Source organism: Mytilus galloprovincialis, chromosome 5, assembly GCF_965363235.1.
Source record: "Mytilus galloprovincialis chromosome 5, xbMytGall1.hap1.1, whole genome shotgun sequence".
NCBI lineage: Eukaryota > Metazoa > Mollusca > Bivalvia > Mytilida > Mytilidae > Mytilus > Mytilus galloprovincialis.
The window spans coordinates 14,571,067-14,597,803 of NC_134842.1; the positions used below are offsets into that span (position 1 = coordinate 14,571,067).

The 26,737-nt window shown below is 32.7% G+C and overlaps 2 protein-coding genes and 1 long non-coding RNA gene across 6 annotated transcripts in view; 1 reads left to right on the forward strand and 2 right to left on the reverse strand.

Moving 5' to 3' along the window:
• LOC143075225 (uncharacterized) overlaps positions 1 to 9,643 on the reverse strand; it is a 33,340-nt gene extending 23,697 nt beyond the window's left edge. Inside the window, exon 1 of the long non-coding RNA XR_012978264.1 lies at positions 9,545 to 9,643. This is a non-coding gene — a long non-coding RNA (uncharacterized LOC143075225). The remainder of the gene's footprint in view (positions 1 to 9,544) is intronic.
• Positions 186 to 18,385, forward strand: LOC143075223 (fibrinogen-like protein 1). Of its 2 annotated transcripts, none has more exons than XM_076250578.1 (5): positions 186 to 556; positions 3,889 to 4,572; positions 13,591 to 13,710; positions 13,991 to 14,128; positions 16,665 to 18,385. In XM_076250578.1, the coding sequence occupies exons 2-5, from the start codon at positions 4,011 to 4,013 to the stop codon at positions 17,090 to 17,092; spliced, it is 1,248 nt and encodes a 415-aa protein (XP_076106693.1). In that variant the 5' UTR covers positions 186 to 556; positions 3,889 to 4,010; the 3' UTR covers positions 17,093 to 18,385. The 2 variants fall into 2 exon arrangements, with proteins under 2 accessions (XP_076106693.1, XP_076106692.1); XM_076250577.1 differs by lacking the exon at positions 186 to 556 and adding an exon at positions 611 to 697.
• On the reverse strand, positions 13,708 to 26,737 carry LOC143075224 (uncharacterized). Of its 3 annotated transcripts, none has more exons than XM_076250579.1 (3): positions 26,593 to 26,737; positions 15,712 to 16,298; positions 13,708 to 15,149 (listed from the first exon to the last, which is right to left on the reverse strand). In XM_076250579.1, exons 2-3 carry the CDS (start codon positions 16,265 to 16,267, stop codon positions 15,067 to 15,069), a joined length of 639 nt encoding a protein of 212 aa, XP_076106694.1. In that variant the 5' UTR covers positions 16,268 to 16,298; positions 26,593 to 26,737; the 3' UTR covers positions 13,708 to 15,066. The 3 variants fall into 3 exon arrangements, with proteins under 3 accessions (XP_076106694.1, XP_076106695.1, XP_076106696.1); XM_076250580.1 differs by lacking the exon at positions 26,593 to 26,737 and adding an exon at positions 26,351 to 26,423; XM_076250581.1 differs by lacking the exon at positions 26,593 to 26,737 and adding an exon at positions 24,483 to 24,536.

Here is a 26,737-nt window from a genome sequence, read left to right on the forward strand (position 1 = left end):
TGGCTTACAATAATCTTTGTGTTATCAGCTGAGTAACAGAAAATTGATACTTTAAGAATGTATTAGAAATTTTAGCACTTAGAAGTGTCAATCAACGTAAACCGATGGTTTATTGACTCAATTCGAGAGGAGGCGTGGCTTAACTACCTACTATACACTTTTAAAACTTCTTGCTATATAAACAGTTTATCGCTTTGATATAATGGAAGATCGTTGCTGAGCTCCCAAAAGTTATACGTTGCTAGAATAAAATTTCAAATTTCCATTCACTACCTTTCACGCGTGTATTATTAACATTGTAATATTATAGACGTGGAATTTTATCAGCTGGATACATATATCAACGTTCTAAGTGTTGCATTTATAATACTATTCTGCAGAGATCATTAGATCTAATTGTAATTAAGGACTAGATAATTAATCATCTACACACCAATACACAGAAAGTGACCACAGACGTCGTAAAGTTTATTGGTAACAGCTGTCCAGACGTAAAATCGTAGTACGGTAGAAATGTAGAATGCAACACTGCCAAAGATAAAACCGAATTTTTATGGTAAGAAACTTTATAATGTATCTTTTTTGTTTATAATTTATTCATATTTGTATTTGTATTCACGTTACTATTTGACGTAAAACCGTAGTACGGTAGAAATGTAGAATGCAACACTGCCAAAGATAAAACCGAATTTTTATGGTAAGAAACTTTATAATGTATCTTTTTTGTTTACAATTTATTCATATTTGTAAGTAAGTAAGTAAGTAAGTAATTTGTTTATTATAGTGACTTTTGAACATAAATATAATACAATTACAAAGTTTATAGTCAAAGTTACACCCGGCCCATTGGACCTATAAGTCACCTTTTTAAAATATCAGTAAGGTTAAACATATAATATATATTTGTATTTGTATTCACGTTATTATTTGACGTAAAACCGGAGTACGGCAGCAATGTTGAATGCAACACTGCCAAAGACACTTTTTGTTATGTATTCATATTTTTATTTGTATTCACGTCTCTATTTGAAATTATGTTCAATGTTGTATGCTAACAAGATGTGTTGAACTAGTACAAGGTCAGCAAAAAAAAAAGCATCAAGTAGTTTAAATTATTTAAAATGCCATAAATTCAAAACATAGACAACAAAAAATATTTGGACAGGTTTTTGATGTTTGAAATTATTAATCTCTCTTTACAGCAAGAAGTTTACCACTTATTGGCACCTAAAAGTAATCATCTTAAAGTCTATCTTGATTTGATTTCAAACAAACATGATAAAAAAATTAGATCAAGGACAGTTTTGATTTTCGTTTGTCGGGTTTTGAATGAGTTTATTCACTTTTGCAATTTTTATTGGCACCCATCATTATGGCAATGGACTTGTATAACGATACATGTATTATTTTATCATATTGATGAAAGATCTTATAATGTAATCAGGTGCATAGCTATATATAACTTTGTTTCCGCTATAGTATTCCTAACGTTTGCCACGGTCAATATAAGCAACAGTAGTAGATGTTTTAGAATTTCACAGTGGACATTATATTAGAATTGAAATCAATGCTTTCGCTATTCATCTATAGATGTCATTACTAATCTGTGTAAATAAAGGGTCAAATCTTACAAAAAATGCCAAAATATAAAAAAGGAGATGTGGTATGATTGCCAATGAGACAACTATCCACAAAAGACCAAAATGACACAGACATTAACAACTATAGGTCACCGTACGGCCTTCAACAATGAGCAAAGCCCATACCGCATAGTCAGCTATAATAGGCCCCGATAAGACAATGTAAAACAATTCAAACGAGAAAACTAACGGCCTTATTTATGTAAAAAAATGAACGAAAAACAAATATGTAACACATAAACAAACGACAACCACTGAATTACAGGCTCCTGACTTTGGACAGGCACATACATACAGAATGTGGCGGGTTAAACATGTTAGCGGGATCCCAACCCTCCCCCTAACCTGGGACAGTGGTTCACTTTCTGTCTGATGATGTCCAGTTATCACATTGTTTCCATGAAGCATTGAGGTTAGGTTCTAAATAAAATCTCACAAGTTGCAGCTTTTATCTACTAGTAATTGTTTAATTTATTTCATTTCTGACGTTTAATTGAGATTTAAAGATTTTATTAACCTCGGTACTGTTTTTTCGTTTAAAATTTGCTACCATTTCTGGCTCTGATTTATTAGCAGTCATCATTCAAAACAGACAGGAATCAAACAGCACACAAATAAACGTTTCACAAATTTTTCACTTTAGCACATAAAGCATTTTGAAATCAATAATTTATCACTTTGAGGAAGTCAATAAAAACTTTTCAACAGCATTAAATAGATAGGCTAATGTTTAGATGAGTTGGCAGAGAACTTTTACTTTTATCAGATTATGGACAAGTTATAGCAGCATTATCTAAATAACTATCAGTTGTGGAACGTTACGTAGAGTAACATCTTTATACCATCATAGTATGTCTGTATGTCAGTTCGGCTAAGTTCTATCAGCGTTGTATTTCTGTTCGGCTACTATCGGTATTGTCCATACAATATTAGCACGGGCACTTGACAAACGATATTGAAGTATACAGATAAAAACGAATTTTACAGACAAGTGATTATGAATAATTCTACTGTTTTGAAAAAGATCTAAATCGGAGCTGAGGCTGTCATAGTAATAATTCTTGTTTGCGGGTTCAAACTTTTAACAGAACAACAAATCCACCATCGAAGAATCATTTTACTTATGGACAATGATGGATTCATACTTTCATTCAGTTAAGATGCTAAAATGTGAATATGTATCATATTTCTTTCATATTTTAACTATTGTTATTTCGAATTAATTGGAATGAACTTTTTACCAATATGTACAAAAATTAGCTGCTTTTTAGATATAAATTCAATAATAAATTCAAAATTTGATCATAGAAGGATAACACATTTGTGTCGGGTTAAATCAACACATTTGACCTTTTAAATAAACATAATTTTACTTTTTATTGCTTACAGATCAACTAGCATTAATTTTTATTTATCTTTAGTCGTAAGATTTTTACAGAAAATTGCCTTCCTTTTATATTGACTTTAACAAGTATTGTACCCTAAAATTTAAACAAATTTGTTTCAATATTTACACATATTTAGTGGGTAGTATAATAAAATGTCTTTTAATACAAACTGTTTCAAATAGCACTATCAATATGTAAACATAGACAAGGACGAGTTAATCTGAACGCAAACAAAACAAAAATGTTCCCTATTGTGGTCCGGTCCCGATTCTTTACTTTACAATTCCTCTTCAGTCATTGCTATTAATTCAAGGATTATTGGCCACAATAAGAAACACCATTTTACGTTACCTGTTAAATAAACAAAAACAAATCAAGGCACCAGTACTCGTTTAACTTCACGTGACAAGAGGGCTTTTAGTGCCTATTAACACCCTAGGTGTCCCAGATTTGTTTCTCGTGGGTGTACGTCTGCTCCGTAGGTGTTCATCACAGGTCATTGTTAAAGGCGAGACCCGGTCGTGTTGACAAACATTTCATTTTCATCCCAATCTTTTGTATTCATACGTGGTGACAGGATTAAGAAGTTAAAAGTCTAAAGTGGACCTATCCACAGTCTATTATACTTGGAGTATTAGTCCTGCTGGGTGATGGTCAATTCATTCAAAGCCTCGACAGTGATATGATAACAATGCTAATTTACTTACATACACAATACAGCGGAGGATTACAGTGTGATTCATCTACTATAGTCCAGTATAACTCATCCTAGCAATTAAAAGCTCTTACGTAGATGGTTTATCATCAATTTTATTTATAAAATATTAAATCGCTTCTACATGTTGTGTGTTATTTTGTAGATTTCTTATGCAAATGAAGAGTTTATCGAAACAGGAAGGAGTATTTCGTCATTCTAATTAGCTGTTTTTGATGCAGTGAACTATTTCAATTTATAAGTTAGAAGGAAAACAAAACTTTCAAGATGAGGATTCAACAATTAAGCAGAGCAACATATGTACTTTTTGTTATTGTATGTGCAGTGTTAGGAGCACCCACTGGAAAACCAAAGCGAAAAGGATGTAGGTGTAAAAAAGTTTACAAAGAACTTCAAGCATCATTTGATGCTAAATTCAAAGCATTTGAAAATAGATTCACAGCAGACTTGCCAAATTTAAATAGAATAGCTAATGAGACAATGAAATTAGCAGAGTACAATGCTCGAATTTCTAAATTATTTGAAAATGTACAGTTTACTCAAGATGCATTGCAAAGAGAAAGTCAAACATTAAAATCTGTCAAAAATCAAATGTTGGAACAGAGGCTAAATTTAAAAGATTTGAATACCAATTTTGCAGTGATAGACGCTGTTGTAAAAAATTTATCGGACGTTATTGATAGACTAGCAAACATTTCTCCATTACCAGCGCTAAGCAACAAAATCAACCAAATAAACCCAGAAACAAAACCGTCAATTCCAGCAACACAACCAACGGAACCAACGCCAAAAGCAACAACGCTTCAAGAGATGACGTCATACCCAAAAGGTAATTAAGTTTTCTTTTTCCTTTTCAATAATAAAATATTACTTTTAATTTGAAATGATCATTTGACATTTAAAAGTGGCAGTAACTCTACGCCAGGGATTATTTTTGTTTTGATCATATTCAGAGGTAATCAAATAGGCGTTAACATTGCCAAAACTCATGAAATGGTATGGTTTTCTCGTTTAGTAGATCAGAAAAAGTAATTATATTGAGAAATAATGTTGTTAAACCACGGGGTGTTATCGTTGTACCTTTACAGACTAGATAATACCAGTTAATTTGAAGTTCTCATCAGAATTCAGAAGCAACCTTGATTTTTAGTCTACCACAGTCCGACATTGATTAGGTAATTTGTTAATTCGTGTCAGAATTACGCTAAATTTCAAATGGTGGTCTGGTAATCCAAAAATTATATGGTTCTTTGCAAATGTTAGTATATCACTGGGCCACATATGCTCTCTAAATTGTTTAAATGTATGCCATGTTCTATTCCCTCATAATTGGTGTCAGCATAGATCTATACGGTGAATCGCATCTTATATATGAAAACCACCTTTCTTGTTACTCCACACACAAACCTGTCGATGGGGGTTCTCATTCTTGAAGGTTGTACTGTGACGTATAATTGCTAATATCCACTTATTTGAATTCTGGTGGATAGTTTTCTTAGGCGACACGTACCACATTCCCTTATTTTTACATTCAATTTGATATTACTTAGAAATTGGAACACGAGGAATTAATTCTTATAAGAAGTTACAAAGTAAGATTTTCCAGTATTTCACAGGACATTAATTAAGTTGGTTAGGACAAGAATTTCAAGGGTTAAATGCCACTGCTAGACGATACATCAATTGCAATATTGTAGACTTATCGATTGGGCAATAATATGACACTTTGACCTATACATCGTTTATACGGGATAATGCCTCCTTGATTTATCTCTATCGCAGACAAAAGATTTGTTTAAATTAAGTACTGTCACATATTTCCAGTACTTGAATGACAGTTATAGTATTGTAAAAAAATCAGCGGGGTGAAATATTTTCCAACATTGTGTCATTGCAGAATAATAGATAGATATCTGTGTTCAACAAAACATGACTCACAAATCTATTGTTTAACTTGTTAAATGCGTCAAAGGAATGTTAGAATATTGAATAAGATTGCAATAGATATCTAGTCTTCATGCATATTGGGCATGATGATTTTGGATGAGCGGTTAAATCACAATATAACTGTGCTAATGAAAATCAAACAATGAAGGTGCTTATGATAAAACAAAATGCATCCGACGTCACAGCAACATCAAAGCATTATTTAAGCTCACTTAACATTCTTTTTTAAAGCATTTCTTAAGCATCTAAACTAAAAGGTAGTGCGTAGAAATTTCTGGCGGCCATAATCATGATAATTCAAAATCGAATTTCAAGGACAAAATGTAAAAAAGTTAACCTGATTTAAAAGTTCGAAGATGAAAGAAGGTTAACCTAATTATAAACTCATTACACTTAATTTACCACCATGATGTTCGTTGCAAGAGAAACATTTTTTGATATTTATCAGTTACTGTTTATCAGAATGGTATTATGCTAAACCAGTCATCAACTGATCCAAATACTGTTACTGAATTAGCTGTAAAGATGGCTACCGATAATAAACAAACGTTTCTTTTTTGTTCAGCTGTTAAAATGTATACAATGATGATTCATATAATTGGGGACATTGTTAATAATTTTTTAACCACTCATTAAATTTAACGAACCAGATCAATAATATCTGTAAGATGTTGTGATACTCTATTCATTTGGTGTGACGCTATTATAGGTAACCTAATCCCGACCATAAAATTATTGTTTTCTAAACAGCTTACAAAATAAACTGTAAATGTGTACGATAAAGTTAAATTGAGCATGAAACTTGCTTCAGATATGTTAAATGTAGCAAACGCGAAGGCTTACACCGAAAAAATAAAGATTCAGCAATATGAAGGACATCTATGTTCTGATTTCATCAAAATTAGACGGATTTAAAGTTTAAAAAAAATTTCAACGGACAACTGGACTGACGATGGGAAAAGAGTAGATGGTTTTCCAAGTTCATGCAAACAACTTATCTTAACTAAATATAACTAGTCAAAATTATGACATTCATATTGTTTAATATTAGTCCTCAAACTGAAATTATTAGATGTTGACACAGAAATACCTTACTACTAAACATTGGTCGTAAGTTATGTTGTTAAAAATGATAACTTTGGATTATTTTACTCCGAAGAATTTTTGTAAAATTGATCGCTATAAATATAAAAACAGAAAGATGTGGTATATTAATGCCAATGAGATAACTTTCAATCAGCTAGTTTGTATTTAAGTACTGAAATCGAAGGTTAACCCAATGGATTAATTACAGGTTTTATTGAGAACTCTCATATATACCAAAATTGAATGTTTTTCACAATTATAGCTTGTAAAGTAACTTAATCAAGTACTTCCTTTTCTTATCAGATAAAATGATTTACTTACTTTTAATGAAATCGAACGATCAATTATTTGCTTGTAACCTCTTCATGCATGCATACACGAATGTGCACATGTTACGAAAACAGATGGTGTAATTGAAAAGTATGTGATTTTAGAATAATTGAAAAGACTACTAGTGCAGGATTATTTGTGCAGGGTATATTGTCCAAAACAAACACTGAAATGTTCGTTCATGAATAAGGCCGTTAGTTTTCTCGTTTGAATTGTTCTACATTTGTCATATTGGGTCCTTTTATAGCTGACTATGTGTAGTATGGACTTTACATTTGTCATTTCGAGGCCTTTATAGCTGACTACATTTGTCATTTCGAGGCCTTTATAGCTGATTATGCAAAATGGGCTTTGCTCAATGTTGAAGGCCGGACAGTGACCTTTGGTTTAATTTTCTGTGTCATTTGGTCTCTTGTGAAGAGCTGTCTCATTGACAATTATACCACATCTCTTTTTATATAATATCATCTGATTTCTTCAAATAAATTTACACTTCCTTTTGGATATTAAGTTTATTTATAAGATAAATTGGCGATTATTTACTATGTTGCTGTTCCAACCTTCTTACTAAAGATTTTACAATCAACGAGTCTGGACGGGGTTTACAGAATACAAAATAAAGAACAGAAAGTGTAGAATAATGTATTAAAGTTATGAATGATAGAGAAGAATAAGGAAAAAAATAAGGAAAAAAGAATAATTGAGTGGAAAATTAAAAAGATCAGAGAACGATAAGGAAAAGAACTACAGAGTAGAGAAAAATGGTCTGAAAATAATGAACTAAGAATGAAAGACATCCAGACCCCCCTTAATTAGAAAATGACGGCTTTCAGTACATCTAAATGCACAATCTTCACAGAATTACCCTTGCACTGACACAGGGAATATCATAGCATTCTTTCTTCACACAAATTACATTATTTGTTAGAATAACGAGTTACTGAAAGATTTGGCAAGGTTGTTGTATTTGAAGATGTAAACACTAAAGTAAGAGATTAATAAACCTAAATTAACATCATCACATCTGTTTAAAAAATTAGTCTGATTCATCTGATCTGGTGCCATGCCAGGAATGAGATGCTGAGCACCCGAAGCTGAGGTGTACAGCTACTTGTTTTGAAATGTCTGCTCCTTTCATTAAGGACATACTGTTTAATTGCAATATGCTTGGTAGTCTGTAAAGCGTTTAACTTGCAAAAAATAGTGTTAGTTTAATGCATTACTGATAGAAGAATGATTGGGAATTTGGAGCTTTTTGTGATTTATTTGCAAAGTTTATGAGGTATCAATGATATTAAGATACGTAGATTCAATTAAGGCACTTTGGAAAGGCATTGTGTACAAATAAACTGTAGCATATGGTCACTAGCTATATACCCTTGGTGTACTGTAAAAACTTTACTTTATAATTCAATCGTGGGTAAACATTTCTTGTATATTTGAAACTATAAACTAATTGTTCATTCTCGAAGTATATTAAAATTTCATATAGGTCTAATCCTAAGGCAACTGTTCACACAAAACTTATATAGTATTTTATACCCGGTACATCCCCGGGATATGTCCGAGTTTTACAGGTGTCAGATTATTATAAATCTAACATGTGTAACAATACCTGTCAAGTATCATTGTAAAATAAACAATAATCATAATCCGCCTCCATTAAAAGTAAATAGCACCCGGCGACCTGACAAGATAAAACTCCCAATGATCCGATTATTGTTACAGTTTATAAGGTCATTAAAAAAAGTGTAATCGCAACCGCAAACCGTAAATTGACAAGAAAGTAAAGCGTGTATTATTTCATATTTTCCATTCTTAATTTGTGTATAAACCAATTTTAAAGAATTTATCAAAATAAATATAAATTTAAAAAAAAGGAACAACCTGAAAACTGCTTATCAGTAAGAAATTACCCGAAAACTAAATTCTATTTCTATATGGCCTTACTATCTAGATACCCTCCACAGTTTGTGACCACAATATGATTACTGTCACAGCAGGGTTAAATATTTATCACAATATTGTGTGGTTTTTATTTACATAATGAAAGGTTGTACAGTTTACATAGTAGATCTAGTGCAAAAACATAATCAGTTAATACCCTCGACCTACTGTGTAGATTTTGTTATAAAAAGTATTATGCAAATTAGCAGAGAAAAAAAAAAAAAAAAAAAAAAACGACACATGGAGAAATATTCGATTAAAAATTTAAGTAAAATACAAAAAATTAGTTTGATTATCCAAGTAAAACATTTTTTATACAATAATTATTTAGTAGCTTCACATTGTTTGGATTTGTAAACTTTTCAGTAAACAATTCGTGGAGATCAACATGTATTTAAATTCTAAAGTGCAAATGTACGGCGACAGTTGACTCGAGAAAAATATAATAATACAAAACAATTTGCAATATTATACCATATTAAAAATACGACCTACCCCATCATAAACAATTTACAATAGGTCTTGCTAAATTAAGAATTAATTGATCTAATCCCGGGCTATGCATGCCGCTCCAATAGTACATATTATAATATGATAAACTTTGATAAGAAGATATAAAGGGAAATATTTGGCAGTGGATAACTTGATAAAGTTTAATGATCTTAAAAATATTTTATCTTTAAAATTAATATAGTTAATCACCTTGAATATAATTAAGATCTGTTTACATCAGATTCCTTTATCAAGAAACATGTCTCGAATCGGAGTCACACATATGCCCACCATTTTGATTGCGAGCTAAACTATGCGAAGCCTTGGTTATAGACATGTACTTGAGATGTGATAGACAGGAAGTGAACCTGTTGTTAAATTACAGAACAAAGTCATACGAACGAATTTTTGCATGTTTTTGCATATTTTTATAATTCTATTTTGGTCGATGGCACATGACCTTGACACCCATGTACAGTTTTTAAGACTCATCTCCATTAGTCTCTACCTATTCTGCTTTTATTAAGTTATGCATTTACACTAAATTGTTTAGGATTAGAGCATAATCCCATAATGATCAATAATGTGTTCTCTTCTTATCAACATATCCAAAAACTCTTCTCTTATATTCTGCAACCAAATTTCGACTCTATAAAGACGACCTTCCCAGGCAACAGGTTGTACATAGAGATTGCCGTTTCTATGCCTGAAGTAGCTTTAATGTTTACATCAAAAGGAGAGCTGCAACACCATCGTATTACATAAGATCGTAAAGTATTGGCTGAACGTTTGATACAGAAGAACTCTAGACATGTTGATTCTCTAAATACTAGTTTGTTGATCCAAGGATATACCTATATGTTTGTCTTGTAAACATTTGATTCGAGCTTCCTTTTTGGCAAATGTCCTGTCAAATCATAATGTATGGCTGCTAATAATCAGCACTGGCCTTCAACTCTAAGTAGAATACTCCAGCTTAATCTATAACGGTATAGATATGTCTGTTTGCCTGAATTCGAATTTTGCAATGTGTACATTGAAGTTTTTAGTGCGCGACTGTCTTGTACATCTTTTATAGAAAAGAAGGGATATGGTATACCGATTGGTGACACGAAATCCCTTTGAAATACAAACATATATCGACAACAAAAGGGAACATAAAGATATGTTTTTAGATAATTTGACACGAATTATTTGGATTATCTGCATAAAAATTTTAATAAATGAAAGACCGAAAGAGAAAAGTGGTTAAGTAAACACAAACAAAAACTTGTCAAAAGAATACATACGCCATCATTGACCTATAAGAAAATGAGAGCACACACCTCAAGAATAGGAGAAACTTCACTTTGACCATGGAAGTAATACTTCCATGCTTTTACACTTTCCCAATTTCCATTGTCTCTTCTATTTCATACTTGTACCGGTATTTTAGTTATTGAATACTACCTAATTGAACTGTATGTCTGGCGTCGTATATTCTGATGCTTGAGTTTTGTAGTTAACAAAGTTTAAGTGCCTTCTTTTATTCTTGGCAAAATTAAGCTTCTAAAAATACATGATTAAAATTCAAGATTTATATAAGTTGTCAGAGGGTTAAAAGTACTTCCTTTTAGTATGACGCCATTGTAAAATGATTCAATGGCCGCTATATACACCAATTCAAACAGTTATACGATGAAATTAAAACTTCATTAACAACAACGATAAGGATAGGGTCAGATTTAAAGTAAGATATGTCAAAAAGTTCAGATCACTTAAAACAAAGGAGATTTATAGACAAAAACACTTAAACCTATCATTATGCACTTGTTCTAAATTTTTAAGCAGAGGATGTACGACCTCGCCAGTAAAACTAAACTTTCTGAATTTTGTTCTCACACTTTTCTAACTACTGATGACTAGTTGTTTCCCCTTTTAGTGGTCAATCATTGGACGCACCTGCTATTAGATTACTCATATACATGTAATAAGACAAAACTCCTTTCAGTTTAAGTTCAGTAACTCATGTCCTGTTGAAAAAGTTATTTTCTTGACGATAATTTGAGCCTATTTTTTTAAAATCTGATCGGGTAATCTGTTGTCAAGCTTTCTCAACTTCACCCTCAGACTTCACCTCTAAGGTTAAGCCGCCACCTCATCTCTGTGGTCAAACTATCTCATCTCTATGGTCAAGCGACCACACACAAACAAGTAAACATACACCTGGCTGATAATTCGAATGTAAAAGAGGACGTGTTATTTGCATTATATGCATGCAATGGCAACTATCCTTGGTATGAATGTCTTGATGATGAAAATCGCACATGGAGAATCAACGTTTTTGTAGCAAGATAAGATTACACGTATATATGAATAAGACATTTCCCGAGGTTTAATTATTTCCCATGGGTATGCCAGACGTTATTTTAACATTCCAAATGATATTCAAGGTGTATAAGTACAAAAGTGAAAGGTGAGAGGAGGTTTCTGAACTTGTGGTTCGATACTTATAATGAAGGTTAGAATAACATCTACAGAATCAATTGAGATAAGAGGTGGTTTTATAATCAAATTGTTCTTGATTACCTTTTGATTGGTGGTCAGCTTTGATCTGCGTTCGCTGTTGAAATATAGATGAAAATTTGTATGAGGCATGCAGGAACAGTCGGAATAAAACTTGTTTTTGTATGTGTTGTTGTCTCATCAGTCCATGTAGATCTAGTCGTAATGGTCGTATCTACTCTCTATATTCATAAAATTGAGAATGGAAATGGGGAATATACCCGGCTTAGGCAAATATCAAAGAACATTGTGTTCCCGACTATACACAATTGTTCTGCTTGTCGAGTAACATGGACTTTGGCAAATTGCAATTGTGTCTAGCAGACTTTGATCTGTGTGCATGACCTTTTGCATCTGCCGATAGCCGGTACTAAGGTGTGATATAAACAAAAACAATTGATTTTCTTTTCGGGACTCGAGTCCGATCGAATGCACATTTAAATGTATAAAACGTTCACTTATAAGAAACTGAAGAGAGTAATATTTAAATGAGTTACCACCATGAACGTCTGTTATATAATCATCAAATTATCTGTTCATTATTGGCTTACCACAAATATGTACGGAGATGACTTAACCAGAGTGTTATGCTTGTCTGTACTTATTTCAAACGGTGGGATCACAGTAGGCTTTCATAACATTTCTTTTGATAACAAAGTTTTGGAAAATCTTCCAACAATAACTGTTGTCACTGTTAGCAACTTGATAATATAAATAATGAATTAATGAATAACCACGACTAATTTGTACTTCTGTCGGGTTATATTACCAATCATAAACTCAACATAATAAAAACGAAACTGTGTGCGTTTTATGAATGCATAACGCAACTATGAAAGTTTCACACCAAAAACATACTATTTGAAGTTTATTGAGGCAAAACAACGATTTCGTGAAATTTTTATTTTGATAAACTGTGATTGACACCATTAACAATAGAACTATGGACATTTATGAGAAAAATAGAAAGTATTCTTATTTTACTAAGTTTATTAAACACGTTTCTATATATTTATTGTTATGTGTGTACCTTCTGTACCAAGGCTCCATTACAGCTTATGGTAGTTTGCCAAACCACTGACCTTATTCTATCTATTTATCCTAAATGTTTTTCTGACCCGTGGATAGTAAGCAAGCCATGGGTGTAATTCGTTTTTGTTGTAATTGACATTTTTTTCAAAACATAGAGCTCGTGGTCTTTCACGAATGTTTACGGAGTGGATAAAATTCTAGGCGTGATTGGTTAAGACATCCTTTGAAATGAACAGATAGTGCGTCAAACAAAGATTAAAATCTTGATTTGATATGAAGTATCATAAAATTGAGATATTGATAAACGTTTTAAAAGTGTCTGATTTTTATCTTTATAGAATTTTTTGTACATAAAAAAACATCAATAATTTTTTTCATTGAACAAAGAGATCGCAACTATTTAATAAATATTAATCAAAGGGGAGTAACTCAATTCAAAATATCTAACGTTTACATCTTATAATTTCAGATTGTCATGAGGTACATAAATCTGGTGGAATGAAATATGAAGGGGATTACTACATTATGATCAAACCAGAAAAATCACCAAAACCTTTCAAAGTACTTTGCAAAGTAGCCAACGGCACAGGTTAGTTTATACTTTATTCAAGATTTCTTCAAAGAGATTGTTTTCATCTATTAAACTTAAGCTACAAAATACGAAACTTCCTGTCTTCAATTTTTTTTTAAATTATTCTTTATAAAAATATTTTATTATAAGTTTTCGTATCTATGTGAACTGAGATTGTCTGCTTTTACGTATACTCGCGCGTATTTCAGCATATTCGTGACGTATACGTCTTTGCGTAAAGTGTTGTTTTGTTTACTAAATATAGTATTTTAATAAATCACCTAATTCTTTTTACTAGGCTGGACAGTGATTCAGCGCAGACAAGATGGATCAGTTGACTTTTACAGGAATTGGGAAGACTATAAAGCAGGATTCGGAAATCAAAATGGAGAGTTTTATCTCGGCAACGAACATATACATCACCTTACAACTCAAGGTAAGATATAGGCATCAGATAAGTTGTGTATTTTTTAATACAGGGAAACCATATTTTAAGAACCCCGGCATACTGTTTATACCAGACTGGTTTTCAGTCCATACCAAAAACAAATAACAAAATTACCAGGGAATACTAGTTTTCAAAAGGTCACTGCCAAACAAATACGCTCAACTATAACCAACCAAATTAAGGATTGCAGTATTGAATACAGTCATGTATTTTACAAATTCGGCTGATGATGTCAGAACTACTGACTGTGATTGTTCTGAACATATTAAACAACATATTTGAAAGCAGAATTTTGCTAGGTTACAATTCATAATAGAAACGTGATCTTTCATGCCATCCAGAATGCCAATTCATTAAAGATCATTGTTATATGATAAATAGTACATCATACTCGATTATTTGTAACACTTATATACATTCACTTGTACTGATATTTGAAAACCATATTGCCATTTGTCATAAATATAATATTTATAAAGCGCTAATGCATTTGTATTCGAAAGTGGATTAGTATGCCTAAATTGGTCAGAATCATGATGTAGTATACATGATCCATAACAGAGAAAGCGAATTGATGTGAAAATTATTTAGACAACTTTATTAATTATAAAAATCAGAATTAATGTTATTGAAATACAACAGAAATCGAGTTTTGTAAAATAGAAATCACATATTAGGTGAGGCACATAGCATAAAAAGTACTTTATTATCATGATGATAGTGTTTCTGAAATAAATAGTTCCGTTGTGCGTACATGAATTCATGGTTTCAGTTTTACAAAAATTGGTAGAATACGAATAAATACTTTTACAGTCGATTTAAATAAATAAGTGTAGTTTTTAAGTTCGATCATCAGTGACACTAAAAAAAATCCAGAACGTCACAAGTAAGAATAAATGTTTGAAATATTACGCTGCTGATAAAAGTCAAATCGTGTTATCCGCCTGTCTGGACGCTTGGACATTCCTTTTACCGTAGTTGACGTTGAATTTGTATACTTGGCCATCCTCTGAAACGAAAATCTTGATCATGTTTAATAAGTTTAAATTAAAAAAATATATATTTTAAACGTGAATTAAAAAGGTTTCGGAGCGTTCTTCTTTTCTCAGTTCGAAGTCCTGAAGGGTACATTTCCGTTTCCATATGAGATAGCTAAGGTTTACTCATTGTTGAAGGCCGTTTATTCACCTCTGTGTCTTTTGATCTTTGATGCATAGCTGTCGCATTACTACTCCTAATTTTTTTTATCGTCACTTCTTTACCATGTTAAAAAGTCCTGCGCATTTGTTTTTACATCTTCTCGTATCATAATCACTCATTTGATTTTTTTCCATCCATTTTGTTCTTTCTTCATATTTCCATAAAATGTTTCATTATACCCTCTATTCAGTAAATTACATAAATTATTGCTTCTATTTCAAGCTTATTATATAAGCTATGTTTAATGGGCGTACATATACCGGTATATAATTATAATATCTAATTCATTTTGCCTCTATATTTGAGATGTCACATGGACACAAATGTCAGACTGTGTTTTATACTTTAATGATCTAAAACCCTAAACTTACTTGGATCGACATATCGTCCTCTGAATTCCCGCGAATCTAGAGTCCGCGGTCTTCCTCCTGTATGGAGTCTATTGACTGATTGTTCTGAATGTGCTCGTCTAAAATCAGGACCATGACTTTCCCAACGACTTGGGTCCACTGGTGCTGAATATGGCCCTTTTGTTCTTTCAACTGTTTTTGAAGGGCTCGCAAACGGAGGAGCAGTTCTGGTCACGTGACCATCTGGCTCCTCTGCTATAGCACTGAGTTTCCCGCTCTTTAGTGAATCGCGGTCGTCAGATAAATCTTCCCTTCCGGTAACTGTGTTCGCAGTCCAAGGATAAGTGAACACAGATTGTTGAGCGGGTTGTATATAAGTTGTCTGTTCATGATCACACTTTAGTTCATCATAAATCATAGATGGAAGAAATTTACTGCTGGTTGAAGGAAAACAATGGCATACATTTGAATCAAAATCTTCATCATAAATACTGTTTCCGTCTGCGTCAACTTTTAATACATTAACTTCAATCCTAGGATGTTCTTTCCTCCGAACAGGGAACCGTTTTGTTGACATCACGTTCTGTGGTACTAAGAATCATTATCATCTGCAATTATATAGGAACATGTTAAACTGTTTTTTTTTTTGGTAGATGATTTTCAAGCCGAATAATATCGTCTCTTAAATAAAACTAAATTAATAAGTAATTTGCTATTAAAGAAATAAGTAATAATAAAATCACTAGTCGCCAATATTTACACACACTACCTACTTTTATTCTGATTGTGTACAATTTGTTTTAATTACATTTGTATCAATACATACTTATACAATACTTTGAATAAGTTTTGATACAGTTCTTTGATAGATACGATTTTGAAAGGGGCCTTTTAACTTGTTTGATACTCTGTCAGTTATTCCTTATCGCTCTACATAAAGAAAACGAGGTTAAATTTTAAATATTCTATTTCAGGTGATTACAAACTGCGCATTGACATGGAAGAGTGGAATGGCAAGAAATACTATGCAGTTTATGACATTTTCCGTATTGCAAATGAAAATGACAACTACCGCTTGCAGATTACTAATTATCATGGTACAGCTGGTGACTCCATGACAACAATGCGTGACGACCATAATGGTATGCAATTCAGCACGTATGACCGTGATAACGATAGGCGATCACTGAACAATTGTGCCGTCCATTATAGGGGAGGATGGTGGTACTCAGATTGTTTCGAATCTAACCTTAACGGTAGATATTACACAGACGGACAACACAACGATTTCTTCCAAAGGAACGGTATCCAGTGGAATAGTATTCATTTGCATTCGTCGCTCAAATTTGTTGAAATGATGATTATGCCATCAGATGGCGCTATGAATAATAATCATATTTGAGACAGAAACTACTTTCAAATTTAAAGTGTAAACAGCGTTTTGATATGAGATTAAACTATTATCAACTAGTCTGACCTAAAAAATCGAGACTTGATGACCACACTCTAAATAGAAATAATACTTCACCTTCAAACAGTTCAAGGTTATCGCCCTGTGTTTCCATAGCGACAAAGACGCTTTACACTTGTTTATTCAGCATTCAGATGGGTCTTAATGAAATTTGTGAAGGTTGTGAAACCATGTGATATTAAAAATACGCAGACATTTCTTGTTTTGTGATAAATATATTATTTATTATTTACGAAATAGTGCTTCAAGAAAAAAGACTGTTAAAGTACTTTTATAAAATATTTCGAAAGGACGAAATTGCATTGTAATGTCTTACAGACATTTACAATTAAGTAGAATCTTAGTGTGTTAAAAATCATGCCATTTTGTACGAATTTCATTCATTAGCATATTTTGTTTGTTTGTATAATTTGCAAATGATATAGAGTATTAACTGTACATTCAAACAAACTGTTTTATTTATTTTCCTATCAGCATTTTCATTGTTGTTATTCATTTACTAAGCATCAAAACTTATTTCATTTAAAAATGCTTCACTGCCATATGACCTTTGAACTCAAAGATAAATGTCGCATTGTATAACTTGTATTATTGGCATCAGACATTTACATGATATGGTATTAACTAATGTAGCAGTAAATGTGGTCCACAACACAACAAGGAGATAACTCTGTGTAAAAATCTTCTGAACGTTTTATTCACATTCTATTATTATGGAAATATTTTAAAAGCTTCTAAATGTTCAATGTTTGTTTTCAAAATGTTCATTCGGCAATCCTCGGTAGAATCCGCTAATCTCGGATAGATGAGGGTACGGAATCGACCCGCCGAGTTGAGACGAATGTCAAAATGTGATGTATCCAATGAAAATTTTCCGATAAAACGGGGTTGAAGTTCCTTATAATTCTAAAAATTTTTGTCAAAGGAAATATTTGGTCAACATTTTATGAAAATTAAACGATCCAAATTATTTTTATTCAAGATGTTTGGTACCACCTCAAAAACTGAAATGAACAGTTGAAATGAAAGACAGTTTTTACATATATAGGCACTATGTCTCCTGCAAACGTTACTATGACAACAAGTTGTATTTATTATGTGATTATATAAGTGTAAATTAAGAGTATTGTTTTGTTTAGCACTGTAAATAAAAAGGTGCCTATACGATTTATACATATGTTGATACGGGTAGTACGAACATTAAAGCTAGATACCTGATGTTAACTTGGCTTCAGTGTTTTGATTTACACATACACAAACACACAATCACACGCACTAACACACACAATTTTCAATAATATGAATTTCCATCTTTCAATGAATAACAAGAAATGTAAGCTGCATCAATTAGTCAGCAAATCTATAATCAATAAAACCAGAACGACATATAAGGTCAACATTCAGTCGTCAACAGTCGACATATAAATGGGGAAATTCGGTTGTCAACAGTAGACGTGTACAGGTCAACATTCGATCGTCAGCAGTAGACATATACATGAGGAAATTCGGTTGTCAACAGTAGACGTGTACAGGTCAACATTCCATCGTCAGCAGTAGACATATAAATGCACGGTAACGTTCGCTCTCCAGCAATACATATACAGGGCAACAATCGATCGTCAGCAGTAGACATATAAATGCACGGTAACGTTCGCTCTCCAGCAATACATATACAGGGCAACAATCGGTCGTCAGCAGTTTACATATAAAAGGCATCATTCGATCGTCAACAATAGACATCTAAAGGGCGAAATTCGGTCGTCAACAGTAAACAATACAGGGCAATTAATAATATTCATTTAACAACATTCAAGTTTCTGTGCAATTTGTCAGCTTTTAAGCATTCTGTCTAGAAATATTACAAGCAATGTTTACTTCAGCATTACAAGATACACCTTGTCACCATAATTTTTATCACTTTTTTTTTGTCTTGTCTGAAAAAACAGTTTACGAAGCGAACGAATCTGAAAATCGAAAGTTGAAATCGAACTTACCTTCAAACGCTCTTAAAAACAAACATAATATAGAAATGTTATTGCAACTACACTTATTTCACTCAAATATTAAAAAAGTTTTCACGAATAAAAATCAAAACAAATATATTTCAAATCAATATTTCATTTAACCCAGCAGGGCATTGACAGTTACATGACAATTAAACTGTCATCTTAGACATATAACTTGAAACAGGACCATGCAATATAAAGAACGTTGAAAAGGAATTTAATCAATTATAATTCATTCCAACACACAATATAGTATGAGTATGAAGAGTTTTTTTTATGTTGTAATACATAGCTTCCATTTCAAGTATTCAAATAAAGGTATCATGTACAATCCTCGGTTTAATACAAAACTTCTATGTTTCAACTAAAATTGAGAATGGAAATGGAGAATATGTCAAAGAGACCACAACCCGACCAAAAAGCAGAGAACAGCCAAAGGCCACCAATGGGTCTTCAACACAGCAAAGTCCCTCCGCAAAGGTGAAACGATATCTTATATAATAATTATATACAAACTTACTTGTTTATATTTGTGTTATGACATTAAATTCCAAAACGCGCAACTGAAGCGTTCATCTTTTGTCGTATAATACGCCATTAAAAAATCGTTTTTCAATACAATCTACATAAAATAATTAGACTAATTTCAAGACACTGAACCATTCTTCCCAATAATCAATAGTATAGGCAGTTTACATTGCCACCAATAATTAGATGTTGACACGAAAAAGGCATAAAACAGTTTACTGATTCAAGACTTACCATTTGTGTTTTCAAAATATGTTATGCTAAGTTTGACACCCAATTTTACACATCGGCACCCTAAAGAAAATTGCTTGACTTCACGAAAACTAATACACCAAGTAAAATTATAAAGTTTATTGGTTGTTTTGACAATAATTTTTACTCCTGATCAGATTATTCCCTGGAAACTTAAGAAAGGTTGATATTAATAGACTACGTCTGGCATAGGGTTGCTGTCTCTTTGAATCCATATTCGTGAATTCAATGAATAATAGGGAAACTAAATGACTGTAACACCCACACACACACAGAGAGAATTAGATACAATGTAATACATATACACACTAATACATGTACAAGACTACACAAGACTATAGGAACAGTGTAACAGACAATCAACACCGAAAAAAGCATGAGACCCATTACAAAGAAATTGAAGATATGTTTGAATTATGAAAACTCTAAATTGTTATTACATAGAACTACCATACTGTATTACTGTTAGATAGCGAAGAGAGTTGAAAGTTAGTAACGACTTTTCCAAGAGTATTATGTTCATTAAGCTCGATTTCAGACTATATATATAATGAATTAGAATCAAGTGCAGATTGGTAACAGGAATTGAAAAAAAAAATACAAAAAAAATAAAATCAGAGATTAGGCCTCAACAATTCTGTTAACGTTTATAAGGTATGAAGCCTAATCTCGTCGACACATGTTCATTAAAGATGGGACCTAAACACGTCTGTAAACGTTCATAAGAGATGGGACGTAAACACATCTGTAAACGTTCATAAGAGATAATTCCTTAACACGTCTGTAAACGTTCATAAGAGATGGATACTAAACATCGTCTGTAAACATTCATAAGAGATGGGCACTAAACACGTCTGTAAACGTTCATAAGAGATTGGGCATCAACACGCCTGTAAACGTTCATTAGAGATGGGGTCTAAACACATCTGTAAACGTTCATAAGAGATAATTCCTTAACACGTCTGTAAACGTTCATAAGAGATGGATACTAAACATCGTCTGTAAACATTCATAAGAGATGGGCACTAAACACGTCTGTAAACGTTCATAAGCGATTGGGCATCAACACGTCTGTAAACGTTCATTAGAGATGGGGTCTAAACACATCTGTAAACGTTCATTAGAGATGATTCCTTAACACGTCTGTAAACGTTCATTTGAGATGGGTACTAAACACTGTCTGCATGTAAACGTCCAATAGAGATGGGACCTTAATACCTCTGTAAACATTCATCAGAACTTTTATGATAAATTGAATCAGATCATAATGGACACACCAAAGCATGATGTACTTACCATCATTGGAGATTTTAATGCAAAAGTAGGTTCAACTAACATAGGTTCAGAAAAAGTGATGGGAAAACATGGGCTTATAGAAATTAACAACAATGGTGAAAGATTAGAAGAGATGTGTACTATGAACAATCTGATAATTGGGGGAACAATCTTTGAACATAAAAACATACACTAAGCCACATGGGTGTCTCCAAATGGGAAAGTTAAAAACCAGATCGATCACATACTGATCATAGATAAGATTGCAGAAGAGGCTGAAAATGCATCTAAAGTTGGAGATATGAGAAAGCTATATAACATTACAAAACAACTTAGTGGAAGGGTAAATACCAACAGTACTAACATCAAAGATAGATATGGTCAGACAATATGCAAATTTGAGAAACAACTGGAAAGATGGAAAGAGCATTTTGAAGAGGTGTTGAATAGCCCTGAACCAGAAATCTCAGAAACAACTGGAAAGATGAAAAGAGCATTTTGAAGAGGTGTTGAATAGGCCTGAACCAGAAATCTCAGTTGACAGGACAGAGGAAGCCCCAGCACCAATAGAAATAGAAATGGGACCCATAACAGATGATGAGATCAAAGCAACCATTAAAAATCTTAAAATCAACAAGGCTCCTGGGGTAGATGGCATACCAGCAGAAGTACTAAAATCAGACATAAATCTCAACGTGAACATCCTACGTGATTTGCTGAATGAAATATGGGAAAAAGAAATACTACCTACTCAGTGGAAAGATGGTATCATCATAAAACTACCAAAGAAAGGTAACCTTACAGATTGTAACAACTGGCGTGGAATTACTTTACTATCAGTGCCTGGTAAGATACTTTGTAGAATAATTCTAGAACGAATCAAAGACAAAATCGATTCCATTCTACGGGAGGAACAAAGTGGATTTAGAACAAACCGTGCCTGTATAGATAACATCCTCATACTGAGATATAGTATAGAACAGGCACTAGAATGGAGGTTACCCATATATATAAATTATGTGGATTTCGAAAAAGCATTTGATAGCGTCCATAGAGAGTCACTTTGGTACATCATGAGTATGTATGGAATTCCACAGAAAATAATTAACATCATTATGGAAATGTATGATGGTTTTAGATGTGCAGTCCAACATGATGGAAAACTATCAGATTGGTTTTTAATAACATCTGGAGTAAGACAGGAATGCATAATATCTCCTTTTCTATTTATATTGGTGGTTGACTGGGTAATGAAGAAGACAACAACTGAAAATCATGGTATATACAGTGGGGACTAACAACATTTTTAGAGGACATGGACTTTGCTGATGATATCAGCCTCTTTTCTCATACACATGCAGAAAAAGACAGATAAAGTTACATCAGAGGCAGCGAAAGTAGGACTAAAGATTAATGCAAAGAAAACTAAGGTGATGAAGATATGTACAAAGAACGATAAAGCAATAACAGTGAACGGAAAAGAACTGGAACAAGTTAACTCATTCAACTATCTTGGTAGTAGAGTTAATGCAGAAGGAAATATTGAAGAAGTTAACATCCGTATTGGCAAAGCAGCTTCTGCATTCAAAATCCTGAATAACATATGGAAAAACAACAAAATATCAAGAAAGACAAAGATCAGATTGTATGTGAGCAGTGTTAGATCAGTTCTGTTGTACGGTTCAGAAACATGGAGAACAACCAAAAAAGTAGAAAGTCGAATTAGAGGATTTGAAGGACACTGTTTGAGACGAATAATTAACATCAGATGGCCAAGTGTAATTTTAAACAGTGAACTATCAGAAAGAACAGGTGTGAAGAATATAGTGAATGAGATCATGAGAAGGCGGTGGAAATATATTGGATATATACTGCGAATGGATAACAACCGGCATGTGAAAAAGGTATGGACATGGACACCACAAGAGACAAGAAAGCCTGGAAGACCGAAAGGCACATGGAGAAGAGATATAGCAGCAGAGATAAAAAGACATGGTTACACCTGGAATCAAATCACATGAGAAAAAAACGCGAAAGATAGAACGAGTTGGAGGTACCTTGTTGATGCCTTATGTGTTTAAGAACATGAAGAGGATTAAGTAAGTAAGTAAACATTCATTAGATATGTGGCCTAAACACGCCTGTAAACGTTAATTAGAGATGTCGCCTTACACGTCTGTAAACATTCATTAGAGATGGGAGTCTAAACACGTCTGAAACGTTCCTCAGAGATGGGACCTAAACACCGTCTGTAAACGTTCATTAGAGATGGGAGTCTAAACACGTCTGAAAACGTTCCTGAGAGATGGGACCTAAACACGTAGATCTAGAGATGGACCCTCAACACGTCTATAAACGTTCGTTAGAGATTGGAGACTAAACACTATGAGAGATGGGACCTAAACACGTCTGTAAACGTTCATTAGAGATGGGAGTCTAAACACGTCTGAAAACGTTCCTGAGAGATGGGACCTAAACACGTCTGTAAGTATCATTAGATCTAGAGATGGACCCTCAACACGTCTATAAACGTTCGTTAGAGATGGGAGTATAAACACCATGAGAGATGGGACCTAAACACGTCTGTAAACGTTTACTAGAGATTGGGTCTATTAACCATGTCTGTAAACGTTCATTTGAGTTGGGACCTAAGCACATCTGTAAATGTTCAGTAGAGATTTGACCGAAACACGTCTGTGAACGGTCATTAAAAACGTCTTTAGAGTTTGTGACATGACTTCAACATGATGCAATATTGGTTATATTTGACCCATCTATATCTGATGATCAATGATCTCTTAAGTTAACGTTACAAATGTTCTAATAAGGAGGTTGATTAGAAGTATATTTTTGTTTATCAAATGTAAAAGACATATAAGCTATCCAATAGAATGATGCTCGATGGCCATGGCGGCCAGCTTGGTACTATTATATTAAGCTCATCTGCCTTTTTCCATCTACTGTCATAGAGAGCGAGTATTCAGTAGCTTCAACATTTCTTTACTTTATTTCGTTCAATACCACTTAAACAACGTTCCTGTAAAATTCAAAATCTTTTTTTCATGTCAAATGCCTTTCGATAAAGAGCTACTGAGCTACTATTTGAGAACCGGTTTTTCTTAGTTCGAATCTTACGATTGATAAACTCTAAATTGTACTGAAACTTATATGACTTTCGACTAGTTTTTCTCTTAGATTTATTTTGAAAACAGTCACAGGCAAAATTACATTTGTTGTAAATATTAAGATTCTATATTTACCTGAACAGAACATTTCCTCTGGGCTCATAAATACAATATGTGCACTGCAATCACTAGTTTACTGTCAGCAATAAATTAGAAAAGTTTATGATGGTACTTTAAAACTCTTAAACATGTTTAACAATCTGTTTTATAACAAAGCACTTTAAGAAACTGATTAATAATTCTAAAACATTGAAAGGATTTTAGAAAATCAGTAGATCATAAGAAAACAGTTGTCGATTAGGAATTCCATGGAAAAACGTAAATTCATCACACAATTATGACGAGCGCAATGTTATATATTCATAATATTATGGACACAAAACAAGTTAAGACTATTTATATTTAAGTAGGATGTCAATTTATCATTCATTTACCTGCTTATCAATTATTAAAACCAAAGTAAAAAATGACTTCCAAAATTGTTTTGCTAAATATTTTATGGCATTACCGAATCATGTTATGTTTCGTGTTCAAAAAATCATTCTAAAATAACAGAACGTCATTGCATGACTTTAGTTTGAATTATCTTAGTATGATGCTCACAAATGTTTGGAAAGACTTTTGGCACCATTTCGTCAGCTTGTTCAAGTTATTCAGTGGTTATTATTGGTTGTTGTCATACGGTAAGCTATAGCTGTTAACATCTACGTCATTTGGAATCCAGTTGAAAGATATCCAATTGGCCAGATGATTCTCCATATTTTATTGTATTACAAAATTAACAAAAAATGACACTACTGAAATGTTTTATATAACATGTCGTATGCCGGGTCCTGTGCTAATTTCGAGAACTGCTATTAGCAATTATACCCCATATTTGCTGATTTTATATTGTTCTAGAACGTTCATTTGTGCACCCTGAAATTAGTATCATACGTTCTTACTCCCTGAAATTAGTATCATACGTTCTTACTCCCTGACATTAGTATCATACGTTCTTACTCCCCGACATTAGTATCATACGTTCTTACTCCCTGACATTAGTATCATACGTTCTTACTCCCTGACATTAGTATCATACGTTCTTACTAACTATAGAGGCTCTATATTACAGTAAAAAAGAACTTTAAAATCCTTGACATCTAACTTTCTTTAGATGTACATACAGTACTAATTAAAAAATAAAAATAGTATGACATCCACTTTAAAGTTAAGTAGTAACTTTATATTCACCAATCTAAGTAATACGGTACTTGTCTCATAGTGTCAAATGGTGGCCGTTCGGATATTGTAGTCAGATGTATACTAAGTATTTAGGATATTTTCAAGAACAATACAGACAAGTTCATATCAAGTAGAGCTAAAATTTGATATTTTTGTGACCTATTATTGAGGGTTTGGATGTGGGTCCATAATTTCTGTATTCTTTAAATATTTAGGCATGTTTCTTTATCTTCAAATTCTTCAAAACATGATTTTACAATAATTGATCTTTACAGCTTGGTCTTTACATCGTCTGTACATCGTTTATTTGTATAATCAGTAGTATATAACCAAATTCTTTTATTTTCAAGTGTTATTCTTTATACTTTCGCACCCCATTCTTCTATATTCTTTAAATATTCTTACCCTTTATTCCGTATTCTTTAAATCTGTGGCTTATTTTTCTCTATTCTTTAATTATTTTGGCCATTGTTGTCTATTATGCGAAACTTACCAAGACCCTCTTTAAGGTCACTGTTGTCTCCAAGCACTGACGTTTTTTGGTAATATTTATTTAATATGGGTTTTTTTCTACATAGACAACGACGACTCTTATAAATAATAAACAGTGTGAGTAAAACTGTTTAGTATATATAGACAGAAAAAGAAAAGAAAAATGCCTATAAACTATCTATCATTCTAGAGATTTATCTTTCTATCTTATAACTTAAACCTTTAACCTAAAATGTCTACATTTTTTCGAGGTTGTAATATGTTATGTTTCCAATGAAGTAAACATGACTATGGAAGTCACTGACGTTTTTTTTGATAATATTTATAATATGTTATTTCTACATAAACAACGAAGAATCTTGTACATAATACACAGTGCGAGAGTCAAAATCTAGAATAGATATAGAAAGGAAAAGAAGGAAAAACTTTATCAATTGTCTATCTTTCTATCTTCTATCTTAAAACTTACCTAAAATGTCTACATTTTATCGAAGTTGTAATATGTTATGTTTCCAATGAAGTATACATGACTATAGATGTCATTTGGATAGGTAAACATACACAATACTTTGATCAAATTTGAAAGGGTACATTATATATGTGTAAGACGTCGA

Coding starts and splice junctions, on each gene's coding strand:
- LOC143075223 (XM_076250578.1), top strand. CDS start 4,011: ATGAGGATTCAACAATTAAGCAGAGCAACATATGTACTTTTTGTTATT. Junction 4,573..13,590: donor GATGACGTCATACCCAAAAG/GTAATTAAGTTT, acceptor TTATAATTTCAG/ATTGTCATGAGGTACATAAA. Junction 13,711..13,990: donor CAAAGTAGCCAACGGCACAG/GTTAGTTTATAC, acceptor TCTTTTTACTAG/GCTGGACAGTGATTCAGCGC.
- LOC143075224 (XM_076250579.1), bottom strand. CDS start 16,267: ATGTCAACAAAACGGTTCCCTGTTCGGAGGAAAGAACATCCTAGGATT. Junction 15,150..15,711: donor AGGACGATATGTCGATCCAA/GTAAGTTTAGGG, acceptor TTTTCGTTTCAG/AGGATGGCCAAGTATACAAA.